Source organism: Myodes glareolus, chromosome 4 (genome assembly GCF_982192425.1).
Source record: "Myodes glareolus chromosome 4, mMyoGla1.1, whole genome shotgun sequence".
Lineage (NCBI taxonomy): Eukaryota > Metazoa > Chordata > Mammalia > Rodentia > Cricetidae > Myodes > Myodes glareolus.
In genome coordinates, this window is record NC_142029.1 from 13367874 (window position 1) to 13395373 (window position 27500).

A 27500-nucleotide genomic window follows, 5' to 3' on the forward strand; every position below is an offset into this window, starting at 1 on the left:
GAAGAGAGATGCTGGGAAGGAGTAGTCACTATGAGGCCTTGGATCCACCTTCATAGTTTCAGCTGATGGCAGAGTTTTCTAACATACACACCATTACCATCACTATCACCACAACCACCACCATGGCCACTGTTACTACCACCACACCAAAATCTATAACCATCATCATCACCATTCCCACCACAATCACCACCGTTACCACGTCAGGTTTTGCTACAGGCTACAAAATTGCCTGGCTATAATCTGGAAGTAGCCCTACAGTGGTTAGATAGCCCACCGCCTGTGTGATGGCCCTGGTCACTCAATTTGTGTCACACAGTAGGACCTGGGCCTTGGGAGCTGACATTGTGGTTACCACACTTCTGCTCTCCTTGTGAAAGAAACTGAATCCATGTGGGTCTTGTGCCTCTTTGATGACAGGGTTCATGGAGGCGTGCCACGTCCACCAGAAGCTCCAGCAGTGTTAGCCACCAGCCTGCCACTCAGGCACTGTCTTAGTCAATGTCTTCTTGCTGCGGAAAGAGACCATGACCCTGACAACTCTTATAAAGAAAAGCATTTCATCGGGGCTGGTTTACAGTTTCAGAGGGTTAGTTCATTCTCAGCATGGCGGCAGGCAGACCTGGTGCTGGAGAAGTGTAGTATGAGGGCTGGCTTGTTGGGGTTTCTGTCCCTCCCAGTACCCCAACAGCCGGCAAGCAACAAAGAAAAATCACACACAGGACTCCGTAAGATTATAAACTGATTGGCTCATTAGGTCAGGCTACTTATTAGCTCTTATGACACATATTACCCCATTATCCTTATCTACTTTAGCACATGGCTCCGTACCTTTCTCAGCTGGGCAAGTTACATGCTGCCTCTTCAGTGATCTGCGCAGGAGTCGCTGAGGGCTTCCTGTGTCCCAGAATACTACCAGTCTCTTTACTCCACTCCTACTTCCTGTCTGGCTTTCCCGCCTATACTGCCTGCCTGGCCAATCAGCGTTTTATTAAAATATGATTGACAGAATACAGACAATTCTCCCGCACCATTTCCCTCTTTTTTTTAAAAAACAAAGGAAAATACCCATAGTCCATTTGTTGGGAATGTGGGCGTAGTATTTCAGGCTACTTCCTGCTGGTTGGGGGCGCTGATGATTTTATGGGGACCTAAAGAAAACTTAGAGTTATCATCAAGTCCTGACTGGAGTATCCTGTGAGTCTCGATCATCTCAGGCAGCAGCCTTGGATCAGTTCTGGATGTAGACCTCTGTCATCTGGGCCATCTGTTCCTATCGGAGATTTTTCAGGTGGCCTCCCTTGGTCAAAGGTGATTATTCTTAACTCTGAATAAATCCAGAGTCTCTCGTTTTCTGTGGAAACAAAAGCAAAATCTCTTCTCCAAAGTAACATACCTTTTGACTTCAGTTTTGAAGCCAAGGTATTTTCAAAATTCCTATCTTGGGTTAGTTCAGCAGCATTTATAAACAAAAGTCTTTTAGCAGTTGTTGCTCCTTCCTCAGCAATCAAACAATTTAAAGAGAGCATAATAGCATACAGTATGAACATTCTCTGTGTATTTTCCATCTTTATATGGCTTTATTTTAACCTCTATTTCTTTTATTTTTACTTTTACTTTTTGAGACAGGATCTTTGTATATCTTTGTCCTGGAATAACACTGTAGACCAGGCTGTCTTTGAACTCACAGAGATCCTCCTGTCTCTGCCTCCCCAGTGCTGGGATTAAAGGTGTATGCTACCACACCTTGAACTCACAGAGATCTGTCTCTGCCTCCCAGGCATTGGGATTAAAGGCGTGTACTACCACACCTTGAGGTCACAGAGGTCAATCTACCTCGACCCCTTGAAGTCAGAGGTCAATATGCCTCTGCCTCCCAGGCATTGGGATTAAAGGTGTGTACCACCACACCCAACTACTCTCTTTCTTTCCTTTTAACTTTAAGAACTTTAACTTTTAGCCTGCATATACACACTGTAAACCATTTAGAGGTTTTCTTCCTCTTTGAATCTCTCTTTACTGTATATTTTTCTTTTTCTGACCATATGAGTCTTTAATTTACTAAGCAATATGGAGAGCCGTGGCTTTGACGGCTAGATCCAGCTCATTCCTTAGCTTTCCAGCCTCAAGACTGAGGTACCAGCCAGAGCTGTGTTCACTGCCACAACTCTATGGCGTTTCAAGGTCCTTGCCAGCAAGCAAGCTGCAGCATTCTGCTCACAGACCACACTCAGTCGGACTGCCTGCCTGAAAGAGTCAGAGTTTGCTCTGGCAGGACAGCCCAGAAAGCCGGCATTTTAAAACAGCACACCTTTTTTCCTGCTACAGCTTAAAACCGAAAAGCATGCGTTCAGCTTTTCATCAACACCGTTTAAGTGTTTCGTGGCAGGACCACTTAATGAGCTGCAAGGTTTTGCAGCTAAAGCTGAGTCAGGAAGCATCTTTTAGACGAAAGCCTTGCTTGCCCCTAGCAAGCAAAGTAGACCCAAGAAATTGCTGCTACCAACAAAACATGCTTTACTCTATTCTTTCCCAAGCTTTCTCAGGCTTTCTGTGGATTCTGTTATCCACGTCTGGGCGCCATATGTAGTATGAGGGCTGGCTTGTTGGGGTTTCTGTCCCTCCCAGTACCCCAACAGCCGGCAAGCAACAAAGAAAAATCACACACAGGACTCCGTAAGATTATAAACTGATTGGCTCATTAGGTCAGGCTACTTATTAGCTCTTATGACACATATTACCCCATTATCCTTATCTACTTTAGCACATGGCTCCGTACCTTTCTCAGCTGGGCAAGTTACATGCTGCCTCTTCAGTGATCTGCGCAGGAGTCGCTGAGGGCTTCCTGTGACCCAGAATACTCCCAGTCTCTTTACTCCACTCCTACTTCCTGTCTGGCTTTCCCGCCTATACTGCCTGCCTGGCCAATCAGCGTTTTATTAAAATATGATTGACAGAATACAGACAATTCTCCCGCACCAGAGAAGGAGCTGAGAGTTCTACATCCAGATCTCAGGCGGCAGGAAGAGAGAGAGCCACTGGGCCTGGCCTGGGCTTTTGAAAACCTCAAAGCCACCTTCAATGACACACTTCCTCCAACAAGGTCATCCCTACTAATCTTTTCAAATAAGGTCACTCCCTGGTGAGCATGCATTCAAATCTATAAACCTATAGGGACCACCTCATGCAGTGCACTTGACACAATGACACCAGTGAAAGTATGCCTTTTGGAGAAAAGACAGAAGATGTACTTCCTGCCTGACTACTGGCCAATCAGCATTTTATTAAAATCCAATTGACAGGGTACAGACAATTGTCCCACAGTAAGAAGAGGTCACACCACCAGCAGAGTTGACAGCCAGGAGAGGAGGGAAGCAGGTCCCTCCCCAATCCCACCTACGGAGGAGTGTTTACAGGCTCACCACAGAGCCTAGCTGGAACTGGTCATCTGAGTGCTGTCCCTCCTGAGAGCCAGGGCATCCCTGGGATCATCCCTAAAAGCTGCCCAGGCTCAGCAGCCAGAGGGAGCATCCAGAGCTGGAGGAGACAGTCACTCTTCCCAGTGGCACTCTGATTAGTGTGGTTCCAAGCAGCAGCCAGCTCTTCACTATAGGGAGTGCTCCCAATGGGGAGCACCCTCACTTGATGAGGATATGACTTAAACCAGTTGGTGACTGGGAGGGCACCATGCTCCTCTGGCCCAGCCTCATGATAGCAGGGATTACCTGTTGGTCTTCATAGACCATCTCTTTCCTCACTGCAGGGGAACTGTATACAGTACAAGGTGGGATTAGGGGCCACTCTACCTAAAGGGCTGGTAGGGGCAGACATGCTGAAGGAAAATGGCCAAGAAGCTGCAGACAACACTCCCTCTCAGGCCTCAGTGTCTTCTGGAGTCTTCAAAATCACGACGGTCCGTGGTAATTCTGCAAATTGCAATCCCATGCAGGCAGCTGGCAGCACTCAGCAAACGTGCTCCCTTGTGTTTGGAGTGTGATGACTGAGTGATCCATACTGTTCAGTATCCCAAACTCGGGCACCTGACACAGGAGAACACTTGCTGTAGAATTCCTACTGCCAGTAGCCTTTAAGTTACCCGCCCACTTGGGCGTGGCCTCTTATACTATTTATGCCAATGTAAAGCACCCATCCAGCCTCTTTTCCAGCTGTGAGATTTGGTTGCTGTTTCCCGTTCCAGCAGAGGATTGTGATCTGTGAGTCTACCCCTAAATAAATAACCCTTTATTAAACTCAATTCAGAGCTAGTGTGGGATTTCTTTTAAGTGTCCTTCTTCAGACACTGAGTCTTCTGAATATTGTTACCCTCAGCATCCCTGATCAGAGGTGAGTCTGCAGGGGGAATTCCAATAAGGTGGCTGTGCCAGGCAAAAATCTGTCTTCAAATGAAAATAGAAGACATCATTGGGATATCTCACTTGTAAGAAAAGGCCACACACACACACACACACTCCTACCTTCCACATACAGCCATTCCACGGTAGGTCTGTACAGCACCTTAGGCTCCCCGAGGAAGCCTGGGCCTGACGTAGATGAGCTTAGTTAAAAGGCCTATCAGGACTGTAGTTACAAACCAAAGCTATACCAAGGACTACCTTATGAGGAGAGGTCCCGTCAGCAATGTTTGCCCTGGAAAGAATCCTTCCAGAAAACACGCCATGTTCATTTTCACCAAGGGACAGCCAAAAGTCAATGGGCTGCCAGTGTCACCTGGTACCTGTCAATGGAAGCCAGATGATCCAGGCCCAAACCACGCAAAGACAAACATTATGGCACTGGCTAGCACAGGCCCACTCTGTTCATACCACACACGGAGCTTGTGGAGAAGGAGCCCCTGGCAATGAGCATCAGTGGAAGCATCAAGATGCCTGATCAGCTGGGCGTGGTGGCGCACGCCTTTAATCCCTGCACTCGGGAGGCAGAAGCAAGCGAATCTCGGCAAGTTTGAGGCCAGCCTGGTCTACAAAGTGAGCTCCAGGACAGCCAAAGATACACAGAGAAACCTTGTCTCAAAAAACAAACAAACAAGATGCCTGATTACGCATGCCCAGGCACCCAAACACAATGTCACACAGGCATGGCAATATTTTGGTGTTCAAGACTGGACCAAAACCCAACACATAAATTTCAGGGACCCTGGCAAATGTGCTCAAACACCAAATTCACAGCCGAGTGATAAAGGAACACTAGATGCATAGTTCAATCCTACCAAGCTCTGTGGACCCTCTGGCCTCCCGGGAGTACCCCTGAACACAGCGCACAATACATACCCTTTGTGGAAAGGACACAATCCCGACTTACAGAGTGAAAGCAAACTCTATTCCCAATATTACTGCTTCTGAACATGGCCCTTGTCCCTCTTATGTCTAAAAGTTCTGCCAGGGGACAGCTATTTGGACATTTGTGAGCATTACATGCTCCCTGCCCCCCACAGGCAGGAGGGTGCCATGAAAGATGAAATGGAGTGTGGGGGACCCAAGGTGGCTCAGTCAGTAAAGCATTTGTGCAAGCATGGTGACCTGACTTCTGTTCCCAGCACCCAGTGAGCACAGAGGTGTGCACCTGCAGCTGCAGACCTGCGGTCGGTGGCAAAGAAAGGAGAGCCCCATTTGGCTCGCTGTGAGCCAGCCAAGGTGAATCAATGAGCCCTGGGCTCAAGGTGAGACCCTACTCCAAAATATAAGGTAGAGAATGATCAAGGAAGATGCCTTATATTAGCTCTTGCTTTTATACATGCACACGCATGTGCACACATACACACACACACACACACACACACACACACACAAAGATGAAATGGATTTATTAAAAATCCAGAATAAGTAGACTGTAACTGTGACCATCCCCCAGAGGGGCAGTTAGCAAAAACCCAAACCATTATGAGGCAGAAGGGGAAATGAAGAAGGCCGGCATAGATGTAAGAGACGCTAACCACACCATGTCCCATCTTTCAGTCTTTCCTCCAGACTCCAGGCCTACTTTCTAGGAAGTCATGAAGTGAGGTGGAGTGACATCTGGCCTGCGGATTGGATTCTCTTATGGCAGTAAGGGTACTGATGACAGCAAGCAACCGTGAACTCCCAAGACTGTCCTCTTGCATGGCTTACGTGTCAAAAACCAGGAGGTGTTCTAGGCTGGACAGTTAAAGGCTATAAAGGCTATAAAAGAATCCATCTGGGACAGGCCATCACTGAGATGGCCCCGCCAGCCTCTGGATGCACCAGATGTGGGTGACTGACTGGTACCCACTTGCACTGTCGGTCAGTTTTCCTCCTGCATCCTCCTCACACGTTGATTTTGTCTCAAGGGTCTGCTACAGCCCTGGCAGCTCCTGGAACCTCCCAGGACACTGTGAAAACCCTGTGGATCCACAAGAACCAGAGGCCCAAGTTCAGTTAGTGTTGGAAGCAGAAGAGTGGGTGGCAGGGTTTTGTCAGCAGCTGGACTGAGTCACAGGCACTCGGGGCTGCCTTTGAGGGAGGGGCCTCCATCAATGTGACCTTTCCAAAGACCTTCGTGGGGACACAAGTTCCTGGTAGAACTCAAGCCCAGGTCCTATGTTCATGCTGGAACATTTGGTGGTAGATCCAGTCAGAGATGGCAGTGAAGGAGAACAGCCTCTCTTCACACTCACACAGTGCTCACATTTCCCGAGAGGCTCTGAAGTGATCCTCCCTGAGTAGTGCTCACACTTTCTGAGAGGCTCTGAAGTGATCCTCCCTGAGTAGTGCTCATACTTTCTGAGAGGCTCTGAAGTGATCCTCCCTGAGTAGGGCTCACACTTTCTGAGAGGCTATGAAGTGATCCTCCCTGAGTAGTGCTCATACTTTCTGAGAGGCTCTGAAGTGATCCTCCCTGAGTAGTGTTCCCTGATGCTCCCAGGGGCCTTAGCCCTGGCCTTGGGTGTGTACCTTCCTTTCTCAATGTCTCTCTTGGCTCTTCTCACACAGGCTGAATTCCCGGAGCCAGACACAATGACCCAGAGCCCAGCACTGTGCCCAGTCTTGCGCATGGTCCTGAGTCAGAGATGTTCGTATGTCAGGGCACTAGCAAGTCTCTAATATCCCTGCTGTCCCTCCCACAGAGATCACAGTGTTTCAGGTATGTCATTTATGGGTCACCTGCAGTCTGCTGGCAAGCGAGGCCAGGTGAGTGACTGCTGACATCTAGGTCCCATGCCTTCGCCAAGAGCAGGGCCTGCCAGAGGCAACTAGGTAGCTTGGCAGAGAGCTGAGGTGTTCCGGCCACAGGGTCCTCCTGAGGCCAGCTGAGGAGGAGGCAGGTCCCTAGGCCCTGGAGACTCATGGGAAAAGGAACGGAACAGACAGCCTTCTGCAGTTTAGGACCTTCTAGCCAGGATCAGAGAAACAGAAATGAGATGAACAGTAACGTGAGAATTTCCATTTCAGTCCAAAGAACAGGATGAAGCCAGACCTTGGGGAAGGGCTGCAGCGCTCAGTGAACTGGCCTGTCAGAATGCTGGAAGTCATCTCCACCATCATAGGCACGCAGACCGGAGACTGACGGCTACTAAGCAAGGGCTGAGGCAGGGTGAAGCTGGGGCTCCTCACCCAAGATGGGGCTACATCCAGGGACAAGATGATCAAAGCCCAGACCAGAGGCCAACAGAGAGCTATCAGCTATGGGGTCACACTGCAGCAGCTGAGCGTGTCCCTGTAGGAAGCAAAACACCATCTCCACAGCCTGCCTCGGCCCAGGCAATGGGGGTCAGGTGGGTAGAGCTTGCTCCACCAAAGTCCACGGCAGCCATGTGGCCCCTAGCTTTGCGCTTGGCCCAGAGTCACCAGAGTTCCCTGGAGTTCCAGTGGCCAGGCAGGTGGTGCAGCCACACGTCTTCCTTCTGGATGTGCTCGTAACAGGACTGGGGAAGAGAGATGAGCAAGTTTGGAACTTGCTGGCAGACCTGCTCCCCACTATAGGCATGGTCTTAGGCCCCGAGAGCCATCGCCCCCACCTCCCTGTGCGCACACTGCTCCAGTGAGGCCCAGCTGTCAGCCGGATTCTACAGAGGCTTTCCCTCCCTCTGCATGCTGCTCGGGGCTGCAGCCTGAAGGGCTGTGAGGCCCATCTGCCCTGAGAACAGCACCAGAGACCCCTCCCATGGAGACACACACGGTGGAGCTTTGAGCCTTTTCTACCACGGTGTTGGGGGCAGGGAGACATGTCCTTGGGCTCCCAGCCTGGTCCCTCACCTCCAAGGCTGTGAGCAGGAAGTCATGGAGGCCCCCTGTGTGGATGGGCTCCATCATGTCACGGATCAGGTGGATCTCAGCTCCCAGATGCTGAATTCTAGAGAACCACAAAAGAGAGAAGAAGAGGGGAGTTACAGACAGATACCCCACAGCTGGGGGAGCAGCCCTGGCCTAGAGGGCTAGACGCCTCTGGAATGGCCCCAGCTCTGTCCTGTGCTTGGTGTAGACAGGGTGGGAACGAGTCTCACTTCCACCCAGCCTGCTTCCCACTCACCGAGCTCGCGACACCACGTAGATGAGCAGCGGCAGGAGGTCATCCATGGGGAGTTTGTGTTCCCGGCCCAGCACCCGCGACACCGTGCTCTCAATTTCCCCATAGGTCTTCTCCAGCACCTCCAGCTTCTCGCGAGGATCCACTGTGGTGCTGTACGGAGGGTGTAGCTCCCGGTCAAGGAGGAGAAGGGACAGCACACCTGTGCCCTTACATACCGCCACCCCCCTCGCCCCTAAACCTGAGCAGACACTCACATGATCTTCTGCAGACACTCCGTGGCTGACAGGAAACACTTGTCCCGGACGAGAGAATATCTCTGTAAAGGTGAAGAGGAGGGTAAAACAGGGATCCGGCTTGGCACGCTCATCCCCAGGTCCCTTGCCACCCACACCTGCCCCACTGGTGACTTCAGTACAGTCCTGCACTATATGGCTAAGTGATCCAGGGCAGGCCCACGGCTCCACTGTGAGCTTCACTTTACATGGCTATAAAATGGGGGATGAGGCTCCAAGAGGTTGAGAGGACAGAAAAAACAATCCTTTGAACAGCCAAGGTCACTTGGTGACATATAGCTCCAAAGCTGATGTCAATGGTCCCCAGACCCAAGGACTTGCTGAAACTCAGGTTTCTGAGCAGACCCCTGCCTTTTGCCTCTATGGATGTAAGGTAAGACCATGAATATGAGTAGCTAGTAGTTTTTGCCTAGCAATGCAAAAACTGTGGAGTGGAGCCCAAGAATCTGCTTCCCTGGGAGGCTCCAGAGGGTCCTGAGACAGCCAGGGGCCTCACGTGCCCTTGACCACGGCTGTCTGATGAGGTGGGTCTGGTGGAGCTCTATTTACACAGGAAAAAACTGGCACTCAGACCTCAGGTAAACCACTCACAGTCCCAGCCAGAAGGGAAGAGCCTGCTGTATGGGAGTCACTTGGGACAGGAAGGAAGCCTAGGGTCCCCTCCATCACCTGCCTCTCCCCAGGCAATCCTGACTCAGAAGCTCCAGGCCCCTCCTCCCAGACAAGCAGAGCGCTGCCCTCTCACCTGATTGCTCGTTAGCCAGAGGTCCTTGAGGGGCCACAGGTGCCTGAAATTGGGAGAGAGATGAGAGGCTTTGCAAGTCTGAGCTCAGAGGACGTTTCCTATTTCTATGTTCCTCCCAGGAAGGCTAAACAGAAGGGACCTCAGGTAAATACACACCGCCTGAGGCCAGGAGAAGCCATAAGGTCCTGAAGGAAGTGATCTTCCACTGCTGTGTGACAAAGGGGCCCTGGGCTTTGGAGGAGAGTGGGAGATCCCAGCAGGGCCAACCAAGCACCTGGGACGTGCACATGCCATTGGGGGGGGGCACTAGGGAAGAAGGATGTATTAGAGGCAGTGGGGGTGGGGGAGAGCAAGGGAGGCACCATACTCTAGCGACTAGAGTATGCTGAGCACCTGTCTGACCTGCTCCCAGGACATCCCGTTTCCCCTCAAAGACCTCTCCTCCCCAGCTCTCAGTCCAAGTGTATGGACCTCAGTGGTGGATCGGGAGGCAGGCCCAGTCAATGCTGGCCAGCAGCCAGGGTAGGACACCAAGCCAGGAGGAGCTCCAAGTGCACTAGCGGAGTTAAAGGGGCAGGAAATGCCAGCGCTCTCTAGGGACAGTGAGGGGCTCAGTCAGAAGACAGTAACCCCGACGTGGCTGGTGCAGTACTCTGGCAAAGTCAGAGGGAAGAGCAAAGGTGATGTCCTCTGTGGGGTGGATGCACACCTAGATCTGGTCACATCTGTTTCCCAGAGATCTGTGGTGTATGTATAAATGAGCATGCCTCAGGGCTGTAGAGATGGCTCAGCAGTTAAAGAGTTCTGGCTGCTCTTCCAAAGGCCTCAGGTTCAATTCCCAGCATCCACATGGCAGCTCACAATTGTATGTAAACTCCAGGGGATGTGGCATCCTCACACGGCATACATACAGACAAAACACCAATGTACATTAAAAGAGAGAGAGAGGGAGGGAGGGAGGGAGAGACAGAGAGAGACAGAGAGAGACAGAGAGAGCCTCCTCACTGTTGTGGAATATTCCTTTAACTAGGCAAAGATGTGTTACATTTGTTTACGCTGCCTTTGTTTAATTATGTAAAAATGTGTTGCATTTGTTTTGCCTTGCCTGCTTAAGGGATCTGATTGGTCTAAGAAAAAGCTAAACAACCAATAGCTAGGAAGAAGAGGGATAGGCAGGTCTGGCAGGCAGAGAGAATAAACAGAAATCTAGGCTCTGAGGGAAGAGAATGAGGGAGGAATTGAGGGACACAACCCTGGGGCCAGAAGCCAGGCAGCCACCAGCCAGACATAAGAAGCATTGAAAGTAAGATATACAAAAGGAAAGAAAAGTAAAAACGCTGCAAGGCAAAATGTAGATGAACAGAAACAGATTAAGTTATAAGAGCTAGCAAGAAACAAGTTCAAGCTAAGGCTGAGTGTTTATAACTAATAAGAAGTCTCCTTGTCATGAGTTGGGAGCTGGTTGGTGGCCCAAAAGAAGCCTGGTCAGAAAGCCTGGTCCACCTCGCAGTTGAGGTTGGGTAGAACTGCCTGCTCCCCTAGAGCTGTGGCTGAGCGAGCAAGCAAGCGAGGAGCTTACTTCTGCACATCCAGGAACTCCAGCAGCTTTGTGTCGGAAAACAGGCTGAGGCTGGTGATGCCCTGGCTGTACAAGCCATCCTCTCTCTCATGAAGAAGCAGGTAGAGTGTGAAGAGTTCTGAGTAGAAGCTGGGCAAGATGAGGGGCAGCAGCAGCCCATGCACCTGCAAGTCCCTGAGGGGCCAGAATGGGTGGGAGACACTGCTGTCACAGGGCCACCTCTGCATCTCCAGAACCGGCAGGGGTCTGTCCCTGGGACAGCTAACTCCTGCTCTATGTGGCTTTAGGTTCATCTCCTCCACGCTTCAGTCTTGCAGTGCACAGGAAGGTGGAAGCCACTGGCAACTGTTTCCACCTCTGTCCAACTCAAAGATAAGGCTGGAAGGGCACATTTAAGACAACGATCCCAGGACCAAGGCCATGGGTCACTGTGATGTATAATAGCCAGTGCACCATGCCTGGTGAATACCATACACGCCCAGTGCTTTCCAAAGAAGCACTGCCACCCAGACGGAGGCCCCAAATGCAAAGGCCTGGCCAGGTACCTTGTCTCCACGTCCTCCTCCTGCAGGGTCTGGCCCTGGCGCTGTAAGGCAACCTTCAGCAGACCTCTGCAAGCCAATTAGGAGAGCATCATGTGCTGTTGCTCACAGAAACAGAATTCCACCCTCCCAGTCATCAAAACGGAGAGCAGGTGGTCCCATCTCCCAGAACTGGCTGCCTCGATCTGGATGGGATGCCTTCAGAGTCTAGCCTTTCCTGCCACTGGGGGTCCAAGGCTGGAGCTTTAGTGTAAGCGCTGGAGGGTGCTAGCACTCTAGTGGCTGCTGAAGCCCTATTGCTAATGCTCATAGGATCTAGGCTCTCCCTGGGACAGGATAGACAGATCTTGAAATCACACTCAGCCTACAGCAAGGGTAGAGTTCTTATGGGGTCAGGGGTGTGACCAGGGACTAGACAGGGATTGGTCCCTGGCCAGGAGCTGTTGAAAGCCCTTGCTGACATCTCTGACACCTCTGGTCACCACTGACACACTGACCAACCCCTGGTCCTGTACTGAGCAAGACTTGGTTGGAAAGGGTAATCCCTGGCCAGTGCTGAGGCTGTGCGCGTCACCCTATGCACAGGCTCACCTGTAGGCAGCCCAAAGCTCCTGGGCATGCTGCTTCACCTCCTCCTGGGCCATCCCCTGTAGGTGTTTGTTGGCTCCTATGCCTGAATATGTAGCCTGGAAGGTCAGCATCAGGGTACGGAGTAACTTCCCCAGGGGGTGTCGGGGATTGCTCAGAGCCTAGGCCGGGGAAGACAACGGGGATGCTCAGAGCTGGGATGTGGAGTCCAGGGTGCCCGGACCTGCCTCCCAGACCGGGAACACTGAGGCCCTCTGAGGACCAGGAGCACCATGCCCAAGCCTGGACCCTCACCTTCCTGAGGTACTGCTGCAGGGCCTGGGGCTCGCGGTACTGCAGCAGCTCCTTCAGGATATCTTCCATGCTGCCCGCACAGTCCTTGGGGTGGCTCCTGGGGCACCATGCACAATGTCCCTCACCCAGCCCTGAGCCGGCACCCAGCCCCAGCAGCTTCCCTAACCCCTCTCTGACCTGCAGGGACATCCAGAGGGCCAAACTCACCTGTCACAGCACAGGTACTCTTGGGATTCACGGAGCTCCCTGGAGCTCTGCATGTGGAAGCCCAGCAGGGCTTCCTGCAGTTCCCCCGGACAGCCTGACCGCACGAAATCCTGGAAGGGTCTGTAGACGCCTTGCCAGTGGCTCTCCACAGGGAAGGCACCCAGCCCCAGCTGTCTGTGATTGGGGAACAGCAAAAGATGGGGAAGACAGGGGCAAGTCAGCAAGCCCCTGGGGCAGGCAGGGTTGGTGGGGCCAGCCTGGCCTGGAGTCAGGTCCCAGGACGGGGGCAGGATGAAGAATGCAGACAGAGTTGACCTCCAAGGCAAGTGGAAGAGAAAAACGAGGCAGAGGGGCAAGAGCGTGTGTTCTGAGATGGAGGAGAGACAGGGTACATTGTCTGCAAAAGGCCTCGGGAGCTGGAGGTCAAATCCGGAGAGCAGGTCTTGGATCAAGACAGACCAGTGCCTGGAAGTCCAGGATTTCCCTGTTTTTCGCTCTGTCCTGTCCTCTCCCATAGCCTCCCTGCTGTGGGTCCTGCCTTGCCCACAGGATGAGTGAGACCCAACTCTAAGTCTAATAGGCAGCGTCTCACAAAAGGAACTCTATCGTGCCGTCACCTCACAGGTACCTCACACCTACACCCAGCCAGGCAGGGACAGACCTCCCTAGGACCACTGTCTCTCCCAGCTCCTGCTATGAGAAGTCACATGCAGGGTCAATAGGTAAATGAGCTCGCTGGACCCCTTCCTGACCTCTGAAACTCCATCCAGGACCATTTTCCATTATTCTTCCTTCAACACACCCAGATTCTCAACACAAATGGCAAGGGTGACTTTGAAAGCTATGGGTTTCCAATAGGGGGTTCTGCTTTCGTGGGAAAATAATCCGTCTCACAAACTACTGCTTGTGGAGGAGAGAGTTTCTTTCCTTCTTCATTTTGGCTGCCCAGGAAGTCAGAGGCAGGAAGGGGTACTATCTGTAACTGTGTGTCTATCTCTCTCTTTTAAGATCCACTCACAGCTTTATTTTCTATTTTTTCCCTTGTGTGTTTGACTTAGAAGCTGCCTTGGAGAAAAACGTACAGCTCAACGAAAACAAGAAAAAAAGAAAAGAAAAAAAAGTTAAAACCAGGATCAAAGTGAGACTTACAAATCCTAGTTTTCTTCCAGTTTATGTATGGCAGTACATCCACCTAGCCCTAGACTTCAAGAGTCTCTGGCTGGAAGACCTGGGACTCTGGACTTGGTTAAAGGCCTCCACTGAGCCCTGGGGCCTTGGGTGGGAAGAGACACACACCGCCGAATAGGCTGAGCTCTCACCTCTTGCGTGTGCTGCTTGGGTTGGGCGGGAGGGCGGCTGTGTCCAGCACTCCCTGTGTGTACAGTCCTTTATCTGTCTCACCGCTGAAGGAGCCATCCAAGGTGAAACCATTGGGGAAGGTGACCTTGCCCTGGGAGCAAAAAGGGAGACCAGGTATAACTGTGTGCCCAGCCAGCTACCTAGACAACTGTGTCAATGTTGACCTACTTGGGTCAGATGGAAATGTCTGCCCATGTGTTCCTCCTGTCCATTCAAGGTGCTGGAATATTCTAGAAGTCTCACCCACCTCCGTTGTAAGACTAGGGATCTAGAGAGGCAATTTCTTGCTGTGTGGAGTTGCTCCATCCTTCTACATCCAACTATCCCCCAGGTTCCCAAAGGACCCAACATGGACGCAACTGCCTTTTGCTCATCAGCTTAGGCAAGAAGAAAGAAAGAACAGTTACCCCAGGGCCAGCTGCCGAAGGCTGGGGCGGGGGTGAAGGCTGTGTAAGGGCACAGCATGGACACAGCCAGCCTGTGCACCTCTGGGCATGAGGCAAATTCTCCAGTCCAGTGTCACCTTGCTCTGTTAGTCAGTACCGCAAGCAGCATGGCAAGGACTTAGACACCACGGAGCCAGGAGGGGTGTCTGCCAGCTGCCCATTCTTTACCTTCACCCTCAGCTCTGAGCCCTGGCTTTACGGGGTGGGGCGGATGAGATGCGGAGGCTCTCACCTTCCCTAGGAGTGTCAGGTCTCTGGTGAAAGTGCCCTCGTACAGAGAGTCATCCTCACACAGTAGGATGCCTGGGCCCTTGAAAGGAAGTGAGAAGAGAGAAAGGGAGGTGAGTTTGGACAGAAAACCAGGATGGGTAGGCACTGGCCCACAAGGCCAAGAGCATCCAAGCTCTGGCACCGCCCTCCCCATGTGCTGAGTCCCCTGAACCCCACCCCTTGTTTCCCCTAGTTAGCCCTCAGATGAGAGTCCTCCTCAGGAAGTGCTGGCTGCCTCTGCTTCCCTGTCACTGCCCTGGATCCTCAGGGCCAATCAAGTCCCCTTTCTACTGCACCTGCCAGGAAACTCAGACGAGTTCATGTTCAGCTTGTTTCTGACTCTAGTTTGTGGGCCTATGCTTGCCTTGCCTTCCCCTTCCCCTTGAGGTTTCCTTGGGTTCTTTACAGAACAAGGTGGAGTCTAAACAACCAACCCACAAAACCGTGCATAGCTATTGGCCAGAGCCCCACCGTGCGTCAAGCCCCTGGCCAGCAGGGAGACAAAAGGTAAGAGCTGAGGGACTAGGGATCAGTCTCGGCAGGATGTGAAGTTGGGCAGGTTCTCTGATGCCGTTAATAAACGTGCCATCCATACGCTAAGAATAATGGCATCAATGGCAGGAGTCACACAAGGACCCCAGGAGGATAATGGAGGTTCAGCGAGGGCCAGTGAGGGGGTCTATGGATGCCACTAGCTCGCCAATGACATGCTTGGTTCTTCCTAGCTCATGTGTACAATAAGCACGGTTGACCTGAGTTGAAGATAAGGGAAACGGGGCTAAAAGGCCTGGATCCTGCCAAAGTCAGAGTAGACGGGTGGAGGAGCTGAGCGTCCCTTGCCATCCACTCCGCCTGACTTTAATTCAGCTACAGAGTGCCCAGGGAGGGGGCTACCACTCACGGCCATCTTGTCCTCTTGGAATGTGCCTTGATAGCAGACACCTGCCTGGGTGACCACGACCCCAGGGCCATGACGCTGGTCAGCCTGCCACATGCCAATGTAGCGCTCACCCCTAAGAGAAGAGGGCATGTGAGAGGGGGCTCAGATCGGTTCCCTTGTGCCTGCTGAATGCTCTGCTGGCAGGGACTTCGGGGAGGCAAGGGGTAACAGAAGATGAAGTCAGAAATCCAAGGAGAATGGCAGAAAAGGGAATCCTCCTTAGGAGAAGGCATGCTGGGTGGAGCCCCCTAGAGGTAGAGGGAAGTACCACGGAGGCAGGCACCCAGGACAGAACAAGGCGAAAGGCTGAGGGGTCTCTCTGCCAGCACTCACCTCTCCTTGTTGTCCTCAACGCCATAGCCACTCCTCTGGCCTCTCTCCCAGTGGCCCGTGTACCTGAAGGACTGGGAGGCCTGCGGGGCACTGTCAAGGACACCAAATCCATGCCGAAGGCCAGCCTGAAAATAGCCCTTGTATACCTCGTTAGTGCCATACCTGGAGAGATTCGCCAACAGTTGGCTCCACCTCGAGGAGCGCAGTCCAGAGAATGCCCCTCCCCGCTCCTCTTCCCACAGGTCAAAGGTCACTTACTCACAGATGCCATAGCCACACATGCTGCCTTCCCTCCAGTGGCACTTGTAACAGTCAAACTTGTCCTCAGAGGCCTGGGGCACCAGGCAGATGCCAAAGCTGACCGTGTGGTTGAGTGGGGTCAGAGGTGAGTATCCAGGCCACTTGCCCAATCAGATGTCCCTACCACATCCCTCCATGCTATCCAGTTGTCCTTGTCTCGGAGGAGTCCCTCCGAAAGCACCGAAGATCTCAGAGTCCCCTTGCAGAATCCCTAAGGACAGCCCACCCCACACCCATGGGAAGCCAGTCTCAGACCGAGACCCACATTCTTATTCCAGCCAGGTCTCCCTGGAATAGGGTGAGGAGCTGAGCTACCTGCCCACCCTCGTTTGAGGTTTGGGGATTTGGGGCAAACCAATGTATGACAACTCCTCTGATTGCCCCATGTGCCAGCATCTGCCCAGTCAGCCTTACCCATGCTCCAGGCCCTGGCAGAAATCCCCCACGTGGTTCCGACCATCTGGCCACTTCAGGGTTCCCCTGGAACACAGGTGAGGTCTACATCAGGCCATTAGACCCATCCTAGACAGCTGCACCCCCAGACTCTCGGCGTCCCTCCCTCCCTCTACCCTAAGGTCTTCCAACTAGACTTTCTGCTCACCTAGTCCTCACTTGAGCACTGAAATCAATCACAGAACCCCCCCACCTCCTGCACCAGCAGCCTTGGGGGTCACTGGGGTACTCTTGGCACCTCCCATGGGGAGAACCCTGGAAACATCCACATCTCTCTTTCCCCTTGAACCACAGGAGGTCAATGCCAAGCTTGAGAAAACGCCTAGCCAATGGAATGTCTAGTATACTCCTTTCTGATGACCGGCTGGAAGTGCACATAGCAATGGTGACTCACTTGCCATGGGGCTTGGCCCAATACCAATCACCCTCATAGGTAGCCTGGTAGAGCCGGCCCTCATGGCGGAAAGTATAGGCCACACAGCGGCAGTCAGGGGGTACAGATGACTCCGAGCCTGACCCCAGCACAGGGAAGTCCTTCTTGCCACGCAGGGCCTGGCACACAGCGTGGGTCACTTTCCACAGCCAGACAACCTGGTGGGGACAGGAAGACAGTGGACATGTCATTGTTGCCACAGGTAACTCTGCCCCCAAGTACACTGCCCCTCTCTGGTGTGGCATCAGACCTGAGATCCTTTGCATAGCCCGGGGACTAGACAACCCAGAGGGCTGCACAAGAGGGTGGGAACAGGCATCGACTTAGGCGGCTACTTCAGTTAGGGAAATTCCTTTTCCTCTAACAACCTCACATCAAACCCTAGGCATAGCCCTGATGCCCTTCTGAGTCCTGTAGGACTGGCACTCTGCCCTCCCCTGGCTTCTGACTTGATCCCCACCATTCACGCTTCAGCCTCACTCACCTGGCCCTCCGGGTCTCTGGTGCAAAAGGAGAAGTCTTCTTCGGGTGTGAGGATGCGAAGCACACACCTAGGCAGACGGAGATGACCAGTGAGCCCCAGTGGGGCTCTGGTGAGAGCCTGGGGGTGTGAGCAGATATCATGGGGCACAGGGAGGGAAGTCCGGGGACACTGGCAGAGGAAGTCACTCACTTGTCTTGGCCAGGATCTACCCACACCAACTTCAGGTCAAAAGTGTGGCTATTGTGGCCCTGAAAGGAGATGAGTATTATCTAGAGCCGTGTCTACAAAGACACCTGCCCTGGGAGACACCCTCCCCCCCCACCAACCCTGATGCCAGGGACGAGCATCAGCCCGATCCCCTTCAGCTGTAGTTTTTGTACCTTGGGACCTGGCGAGGCACCTGGACAGGCCTCCCTTACTCCATATGGTTTCCAGAGTTTTCTTAGAAACACAGTTGGCCCCTGATAGCCCAGGTGTGAACTTCTAAAGCTCCTAACACCTGGGGACCGAGGTCGCCTGTAGAGCCTGACCCGTGTCCGAGTTCATGCACCTGTCTTCACATTCTCCATGCTGGAGCTGTCAGCTGTCCCTCTATCACGGCCTCCTGAGCCTGCCCCAAGCTCTCCCCACTCCACCTTTCCTCATTCTCCTCCTCCTACCCTGTGCTGAGCCTGACGGAGGTCCCACTCTCTGGAGCGTCCGCCACCATCTCCCATTTGGCCCAACAGACCCTCACTTGACCAGGAAGTAGAAAGGGCACACGGCCACAAGAGAATGGAGAGTTTATAAGACAGCAGAGAATCCCACAAAACAATAGCCTGAGCAAAGGCCCAGCTAAAAACAAACCCCCCCCCTCCCTTCCTCCTTCTCCCATCCCTCTCTCGGGTTATTTGTGTTAGGCATTTTGTAGCAGCAACAAGAAAAGGAACTCGTACAAGCAAGGAAGGACTAGAAACATCTCCAGTGAACCAACTGTGATGTCAGGAGAGGAGGGCACAGGCACAATCAGAGGAGGCACAGACACAATCAGAGGGCACAGGCACAATCAGAGGAGGCACAGACACAATCAGAGGAGGCACAGACACAATCAGAGGAGGCACAGGCACAATCAGTGGAGGCACAGGCACAATCAGAGGAGGCACAGACACAATCAGAGGGCACAGGCACAATCAGAGGAGGCACAGGCACAATCAGAGGAGGCACAGGCACAATCAGAGGAGGCACAGGCACAATCAGAGGAGGCACAGACACAATCAGAGGAGGCACAGGCACAATCAGAGGAGGCACAGACACAATCAGAGGGCACAGGCACAATCAGAGGAGGCACAGGCACAATCAGAGGAGGCACAGGCACAATCAGAGGAGGCACAGGCACAATCAGAGGAGGCACAGACACAATCAGAGGGCACAGGCACAATCAGAGGAGGCACAGGCACAATCAGAGGAGGCACAGGCACAATCAGAGGAGGCACAGACACTATCAGAGGAGGCACAGACACAATCAGAGGAGGCACAGGCACAATCAGAGGAGGCACAGACACAATCAGAGGGCACAGGCACAATCAGAGGAGGCACAGACACAATCAGAGGGCACAGGCACAATCAGAGGAGGCACAGACACAATCAGAGGAGGCACAGACACAATCAGAGGAGGCACAGGCACAATCAGTGGAGGCACAGGCACAATCAGAGGAGGCACAGACACAATCAGAGGGCACAGGCACAATCAGAGGAGGCACAGGCACAATCAGAGGAGGCACAGGCACAATCAGAGGAGGCACAGGCACAATCAGAGGAGGCACAGACACAATCAGAGGAGGCACAGGCACAATCAGAGGAGGCACAGGCACAATCAGAGGAGGCACAGGCACAATCAGAGGAGGCACAGGCACAATCAGAGGAGGCACAGGCACAATCAGAGGAGGCACAGACACTATCAGAGGAGGCACAGACACAATCAGAGGAGGCACAGGCACAATCAGAGGAGGCACAGACACAATCAGAGGGCACAGGCACAATCAGAGGAGGCACAGACACAATCAGAGGGCACAGGCACAATCAGAGGAGGATGCACACATCAAACCAGGCCACCATGCTGAGCCAGGGGAGACAGTGTATGAGCACAAGTTCCAGGTGAGTTTGGTCAGAGTCACTGGATGTGGGACAAACCTTTCAGTCTTCTGCTTGACTTGCAAGCCTTGACCTTTCAGCCACCACTCTCCCTTCCTACTCTCCCCCCTTCCCTGCCCCCGCCCCATCTCTAAGTCTGTGGCCTGTTCAGTTTCTCGCCTGATCCCAGAGCCCCACCTCACGATAATCCTCCTAACCTGTAGCAGAACAAGGGCATCATCAAAGAGCAGCACGCGCTCAGCCCGTAGTGGGGTGACCACCACAGGGATGTCCTGGCTGTCCTGCAGGAGTCGGTGGGCAGGGGTACACAGCACATCCTAGTGGGACGAAGGGAGAGGCAAGAGTTAGGTGTCTACACTGGAGGCTGATGGCAGCCCTGCAGGTCCCTCTTGCGCCCCAGACACCTCCCAGAGACCATCCCAGCAGGCCTGGGGTAGCCCCCAGGTCTCTCTCTCTCTCTCTCTCTCTCTCTCTCTCTTTCTCTCTCTCTCTCTCTCTCTCTCTCTCTCACACACACACACACACACACACACTCCAAGATGGGGGGGGGTCATTCCTGGGCTAGCTCAGAAGGACAGCACAGCTTCTCTCTCTGGGGCTTTCCTGGGTGTCTCCATACTGCATCCCTGCCACAGCCAGGGGGCTCCTGTTACCCTCATAACCAGTATACTATCCCCCGCTGTCTCCCATGGTTATTCTGGTCCTCCCTACTCCTGGTCCAAGCCTGTTATGTCTTCTATTGTTGACTGGGTGTGGGTTCAAGGTGGAAGAAGAACCTTAAGAAGGAAACAGCCTTTCCAACTGCAGGAGGACTCAGCCTCTAGGGACTGAGACTGCCTGGCAGCCTTCCCTTAGCCAAGGGCTTCTCTATTGTTTTCCAATTTACACCTTAGCCAGTTGATTTCCATGTCCCAAAACAACTTAATTAAGCTTCCAAAGGGACCATAACAAATGCAAATTCTTGATAAGGAATACTGAGATTTTCCCAACCAAGTTTTGCATAGACTTTGCACCTTCAGGGAATTTTCAGATTTACATTTGTTAAACAACAGAAGGTGTTGTAGACAAAGGGCAGAGTAAGGCTGTGTGCCAACCTGCCTGAGCCAGCAACAGCTGTGTAGGAGTTCCTCCCAACAGTCTTCCTTCCAGATGGGGAAACTGAGGCGGGAGCTGCTCAAGTCACCCAGTACAGCCTCATATCCAATGTGAAACCCCCTTCCTTGGCTGTCCCAAAGCCCCAGACTCACCCTCATGCGGCTGCTGAGACTGTGCCACAGGGCCTGTGTGGTCACAGCTTGGTCCAAGGCCTGACTCATGAAGGACTGCAGGTTCTCAAACAGAGTGACTGCCTCCATCACCCGCTCCTGGGCTGGGTGGTGCTGTGGAGGGGACAAGACAGGTGGGGAGGCTCTGAGGGTCTGGAAGCAGCCCTCATCCCCGTGGGGGCCATGAGGGCCCCAGCCTGGCCTACGTTTAAACCACAGCTCACTTTTTCTCCCTGACGACTCTTTTGGGGACAGGGACATTTCAGGGACATCGATAACATGGCCTTGGGTCCTATGTCCTCACACCCAGTAGAAAGTCTATGTCTGCCCTTTGAGTGTCAATTGCCCCCATCAAGGAAGAGGCATGTGCCCGAGATTCCACAGGGCCGATGCATGCCCCCCCAGAACCCTCCACTGGGCAAGGCTATGTTCTCTTGGGGCCCCTCCCTACTGTTTAACCTGCTCCCCTGAGCCAGGCTTCTTCTCTCCTCCAGCTCCTCCTCCACACACCCATCCTACCAACCTCGTCAAGGGTGCTCCTGAGGGCCTTTAAGAGGTGAGCGTATTTCTGCACGTGCTGAGTGAGTGGCTGTCTGAGGGCCTGGCACAGCATGGTGCCCACCGAGCCCTCGGAGCTGGCCCAGGACAGCAGCTGCTGCAGGGTCTTCCGCTGGCTTTTCCAGTACTTCCTGCATGTAGGGAGGGTCACATACGACCCCCACCCCTTCCAGGCCCGCACCGACCTATACCATCCCGTTCTAACCACGCTCCGGGCTCCCAGACCCAGGACCCCAGCCCTGTACCCCATTAGTCCTGCAAAACTTGGAGCTCTCTTTCTGACGGTGTTGCAGCCACACCTCAGAGGAGACAGGAACACTGACTGTAGACACCCGAGGGGCAGGTGGACATGACACCTGCTCCTTTGGGGTGGGCTTCCTAAAATCCCCCTCATCTAGACACCCACACACACATAGGGAGCTACCACGGCAGCCCCAGCCTCACCTCCTCTTCTCTGAAACCTTCTGAAAGGCCTGCATCACCACACAGTCAGTATAGGATTTGATGTACCTATGGGCAACCCAGGATCACCTTGAAAGCCCAGCTCCCAACACACTCAGCCCCTGCCCTTTTGAGGTCCCAGATCCCACCCACAGAACCCTATGGCCCAGGCAATTCCTTGACACCTTCAAGCCCTAGCTCAACAGTTGTATCTTATAGGCCTGATCCAGCTCAGACCCTGCTGCCAAGCCAACACCCGACCCAGGAACCCCACGCCAGGTGACGGTGACCCTTAGGACCAAGTAGCAGAGGTGATACTTTGGCACTGTGGCCAAGCAACAGACTGCCCCAGGGGGTCTTACTCCATGTGGGCCTGTTGGACATAGTCAGCGTTGTTCAGCAACAGCAGGGCCTCCAGACTCATGGAGGACGGGTGGTCCAGCCTCTGCCGCAGAGAAAGCAGGCTTTGTTCCGTCACCTCCCATAACCGCTGGGTACTTTCGTGCAGCTGCTGCAGAAGTCGAAGGCACTCTCTGCCACAGGGGTCTGAGGGTTCGGGGTCTGTGGAAAGCACACCCTGTTTGAGCGGGCATTGAGGAGAGGTCCTGTAGCCCTGGGGTGCTCAAGACAGTACCAACACCCCCAGACTCTAGGGCCTAGGGCTCCTCAGGGGCAGGGCATGCTGGGGTAAAGGGCTCAACTCTAGAGTAAGCCTAGTTGTACATATGCCTCCTGCTTAACAGGACAATTCTAATTATTTTGGGGGAGCCAAATCTCCAAGCTCCCCGAATCTCTGCCTCTTCTCTCTAGACCCAGAAGCAAACTGTGGAATCTTCAGGGTCGGTCCCCAGCTACCTTACATAAGTGAGAGGAAGGCACCGGCCCAAGGTCATGTGACAAGAGAGACAATCTCCCCCCACCCCCAGTGAAAGCCTTGTGTGTTCTGCCTTCTAGTCAGGCCTTCCCAAAGCACCACCAGGAGCCCTGAGTGGAAGCAAGAATTGAGGCAATCGGTATAGCTAGGCCTGTGGTCTTCAGAGGCCATTTGGGAAGGGAACCACCAGTTCCCTGTGACCAAGTACTCAGCTCCATCAAGAGATGGCACTATCAAGTGCCACCACTCCCACGTGAGGCTGAGAAAGCTGCCTCAGGATGTCTAACAAGGCAGAACTCTAATCCCTGGAGGCCACTCCTGTGTCCCCTCCGTTCCCCACCGAGGGCCTGACTCACCAGCTAAGAGCGGCTGGAGAATGAGACTATTGGTGCGGGCAAGGGTAGTTGAGAAGAACTCCTCCAGCCGAAGCAGGTCTGCCTCCTCAGAACTACACATAGCCAGGGTGTGAGGCACGGGGCCTATTGGAGAGGAAGAACACAGGACACAAGACACAAGACAGGCTCACAAATATCCTCCCTAGTTCCCAGAAGCAAGTCCCCTAACCATCACATCAGACTCTCTTAGTCCTGCTTCTCTCAAAGAGATCTCTTCTGGCCACTGACCTCTGTCCTGCTCCTTGATGGGGCCCTGGAAGAGGAGAGCTGCAAACTACCAAGGAAGCATCCCTTCCCACCCAAGAGCATGTCTCCTTCAGCTCAGTTTGGCCTGCTCAAACACTGCCATGGGTCCACGCACCTAGGGAGATGACTACCTAGTCATTCTTTGCCCTAGCCACCTTTCCACTGAAAGTTACCACTTGGGGACTGCGCAGTCATCGGGGACAGGGACACACATGCTATCAGAAGAGTTCAACAATATCATGATGACCAGGCCCAGGCTCCTTGTCACTAGACAGAGCTGAGTAAGCCAGGAAGAACCTAAGGCAAGAGCCTCTGGAGGCTTCCTGCTGAAGCCACAATGGAGCAACAAAGATGAGCAGCGTAGCCTGGTGGCAACCTCCTGAGGACCCAGCGGAGGGGAGGCTGAGGCAGCAGGATCTTGCTGTAAATTTGAGGGTAGCCTGGGACCTTATCATAAAGGAGGAGAGAGAAAGAGGAAGAGAGAAGAGGAAAGAGGGGAAGAAGAGGACAGCATAGTAGTGGGGAGAAATAAAAGCAACGCTCATTGGAGTGTCAGTCCAGCCTGTGAGGATGGCCCACCTTCATTGGCCAGAAGACAAGCATGAATTGGCCTCAATCAACTTTGAAGACATGGAAGGCTTCAGAGCAAGGTAACCACAGACCAAACGTCAGACTCAGCAGGTCAAACCTGATGATAGGTAGCAGATAGAGCCAGGCAATGAACAAGCTCAGCGTGGGCAGGAACCCAGACCCTGTATGTCTACCTCCCCCAACCAGACTGAGCCTGCTGGATGGGTACCACCCAGGAACAGGGTCACTGGGGTGGGCTGGCAGGTCAGTTGGAGCCTTGAACGGTTTTGCTCTAAGTGAGGGATCTTCTAAGCAAGCAGCAATGCAGCATCCTGACATGAGGCAAGGGTAGTGAGGAAGCTTGACCCACCCCCCTCCGTAGCGGGGCTCTCTGTGGCCCTGGACCCAGGCAAAGCCTCTCCCAGTAACCGCTGCTGACCTCAGTTGGCAAGGATGATCATCTGTCCAAATGGCCTGATCTGACAGATGCCTCAGGGTGGAGTTAGTGTCTTCACTCTGCCTAGTCCTTACACTCTGAAACACTTAGATTAGCAGACCTGGGTAAGGCAAGAGATGTCGTCAGGACAGTTGAGGATGGGCAGGGGATATCGGGCAGATCCCAGTAAATGGGAGGGGGATCAGTCTTCCTGAATCCACCCCAAAGATGCTACAGGGGCACCACAAATCTCTGGCAGAACCCAGGACTCCCAGAGAATTGGCTCCAGAAGAGAGGAGGGCAGGAACCTCAGGACTCTGGCCCTGATCCTGGGCCAAAGCATTCCCGCCCCACCTTTCCTGCTGGGGCAGGGTGGGGAGGGTGAGGCTGTGGGAAGGAGAGTCAGGAAAAGGAAACCATGGGACACCCAGTTGCACCCATCTTTGTTGACCGTTATCGGAGTCCCCTGCACACAAGTGGAAGACGAGGGGGACAGATAAGGGAGCCTCTGGGTCAGTTCCCACTGACCAGGAGAGCCCAGCTGAGGGGTTACGGTGCGTCACATGGCCCAGACCTCCCTGGCCCTCAACCATGCTTCCAGAAATTGACAGACTAAAGTCTATCACTGCAACCTTGAACTACCCTGGTACCCAGCCCACAACCTCGCCTGCTTCACCACAAGTGAGCATCTGGGTCTGTTATGTCACAGCGTATCCTTGCCCCTGGTCCTTTCTGAAATGGAGATCTAACTAGATCCAAACACTTCAGACTACCATGGTTGCCCCTCAAAAGAACAAACTGTAGAGAGAAGCGTCTTTTGGCATAGAACCTGGGCATTAAGCTCCACAATCCCAAACATCCTAAAGCATAGACTAGACCTGAGCGGATCCTACGGACCCAGGTTAATACTGACTAACTCCACAGGGCTTTCCAGGTCTGTGGTCCCGGAAGAATTTCCACCCCTAGGAAATCTCATCACCCAGAGGAAAGGGTAGAAATTAAGCAGAGATGGTGAAGTGGGTCTCGGAAGACTGCACTTGGGCCTGGGAGTCCGATGCAGAAGTCTCTGGGCTGGGAGTGTTTGAGAGTTGAGTGAGCAGGGAAGTGGCGGTGTGGAGTAACAGAGCACTCCCTGCTAATCCTGGGCCCACCACCCATCCCATTACCCTCTAGTCAAGGACATGGCCTCCTTAGAGTCTCCCTCTTGCCAACTCTGGGTTCCTTAGTGGCAGGCTGTGTGAAGGGAGAAATTGAGGCATAAACAGTCCAGGAGAGCAAGTGCAGAGCTCGGACCCCAGCCTCTAACTCTGGGCCCTAACAGGCTCACCAGAATGAAGTGGTTCAGAGATGCTGGGTGACTCACTGAGGTAGGTACACAGTGCATTCCTGAGGGCCCAGCCTCCTGTCTCACAGGTAGACTGGATGTTCACAGACAGGGTGAGGCCAGGCAAGTAAGTTGGGTCGTGCACAGGTGAGTCAGCTATTGTCCTGTGGCCATCTGAACAGTAGTCTGACCTGCTTCCTTTTCTCTGCATTCCTGGCCTCTGTCCACACCAGACTTCCCCTGAGCAGGGTCACTGGGGCCTTCTCCGCCCTCATCCAGCCCTGACCCTTTAGGCCCCTCAGCCGCACCCTAGCATGGCACTCACTCTGGTATTTCCTGGTCTGGACTGGCACGGACCTTATTTTTGCTGGGAGGCCTTTTCTTAGACCGCGCTGGAGGCCCATTAATCAACCTACATACCCAGTGGGCTGTGTAGAGTGTCTGCCCCCAGGGACGCAAGTGCGCAGAACAGTCGCACCTGCCCCTCCAGGTTCCAGCCCCAGCCTCTGCCTCTCTGAGGGTCCAAGATTCTGGCCCTAGACACCTCCCAGTCTCTGCAGTAGTGTCCGTCCCAGCTTCCCCTTCCTCTCAGTCCCGGGAGTTGCCCAAACTACTCTGCTCCAACCTTTAGGCATTTGTCTAACGCTCCTCCCTGGCAAACAACACCACCTTCTCGGCTTCTCTGTCAGCCCTTCCGCCCTGACCAGCCAGGTCACCTCCTCGTGGCAGCCCCTCCCTCTGGGTGATACACTGGCACACCGGTCCCGGCTAGCGCTCCTCACTGCAGCAGGGGTTTGGACCCCGCGCTGAGTTCAAACCGGAGCCGGGTGGCCGAGGGACAGGGAGGAGGAAGCTAAGATCTCCGCCGAGACCGAAGATGGAGGGATCGTGACCACGGCAGCGGGAGCAGGCGAGAGCCCCCACCCGCTGCCGAGCTCTTGGGGCAGCGGACCCCGCCCACCGAAGCGCGCCCTTACCTGCGCCACGCGCCGCGGTGATAGTGTGGCTGCGCAGCTCCTTGCCCCGCCGCCCTCCCTCTCCGCGCCCCGCCCCGGGGTGTTGCTCACACGGGGGCGCCTCCGAGGAGGCGGGGCGCGGCCTCAGATAGTCCCCGCGCCAGTAACACTCTTCAGACGCCTCTTCTGCCACCGGAGGACTGGGAAAGTTCTGCTCCGGCCGGCGTGCACCTCAGGATCGCACCCTGGCTGTCAGTCGCCTCTTACCTTCCCTTCCCAGATCAGATCCGAGATCGGCGGGTGGTCTCTGAGGCCACCCGATTTTCTTGCCCACCGATTCTGACCGGGCTGCAGCCTTGGGACCTTGCCGACCCCTTTTGGGCCACCGAGCTCCTATCCTCACCCACACACCCCCCCGCGAAGGAGACCTTGATATATTCGGGAAACTTGTTGCTTAGACCAATTGGCCATGATGACCCGCAGCCACTGAGTGGGCGTCCTTCGGTAACAGCTACTGCTGTGTGTGACCTTGAG

General features: G+C 53.8%; 1 protein-coding gene and 1 long non-coding RNA gene across 7 annotated transcripts in view; one reads left to right on the plus strand and one right to left on the minus strand.

The window, feature by feature from the left end:
- LOC148122197 (uncharacterized) overlaps positions 1-27500 on the plus strand; it is a 250853-nt gene that overhangs the window by 190471 nt on the left and 32882 nt on the right. The gene's annotated exons all lie outside the window — the stretch shown is intronic.
- On the minus strand, positions 730-27106 carry Als2cl (ALS2 C-terminal like). 6 transcript variants are annotated; one of them, XM_087905208.1, is made up of 29 exons: positions 26988-27052; positions 24690-24807; positions 24260-24368; positions 23396-23518; positions 22528-22726; positions 22169-22234; positions 21690-21855; positions 21149-21280; positions 20099-20218; positions 17961-18019; positions 17772-17838; positions 17249-17445; positions 16816-16881; positions 16360-16458; positions 16102-16263; positions 15730-15841; positions 14791-14868; positions 14073-14203; positions 12754-12927; positions 12547-12643; positions 12256-12413; positions 11668-11733; positions 11123-11296; positions 9700-9849; positions 9544-9586; positions 8760-8821; positions 8506-8655; positions 8232-8328; positions 730-7900 (listed from the first exon to the last, which is right to left on the minus strand). In XM_087905208.1, the coding sequence occupies exons 4-29, from the start codon at positions 23493-23495 to the stop codon at positions 7820-7822; spliced, it is 3006 nt and encodes a 1001-aa protein (XP_087761334.1). In that variant the 5' UTR covers positions 23496-23518; positions 24260-24368; positions 24690-24807; positions 26988-27052; the 3' UTR covers positions 730-7819. The 6 variants fall into 6 exon arrangements, with proteins under 6 accessions (XP_087761334.1, XP_087761335.1, XP_087761336.1 ...); XM_087905209.1 differs by lacking the exon at positions 24260-24368; XM_087905210.1 differs by lacking the exon at positions 9700-9849.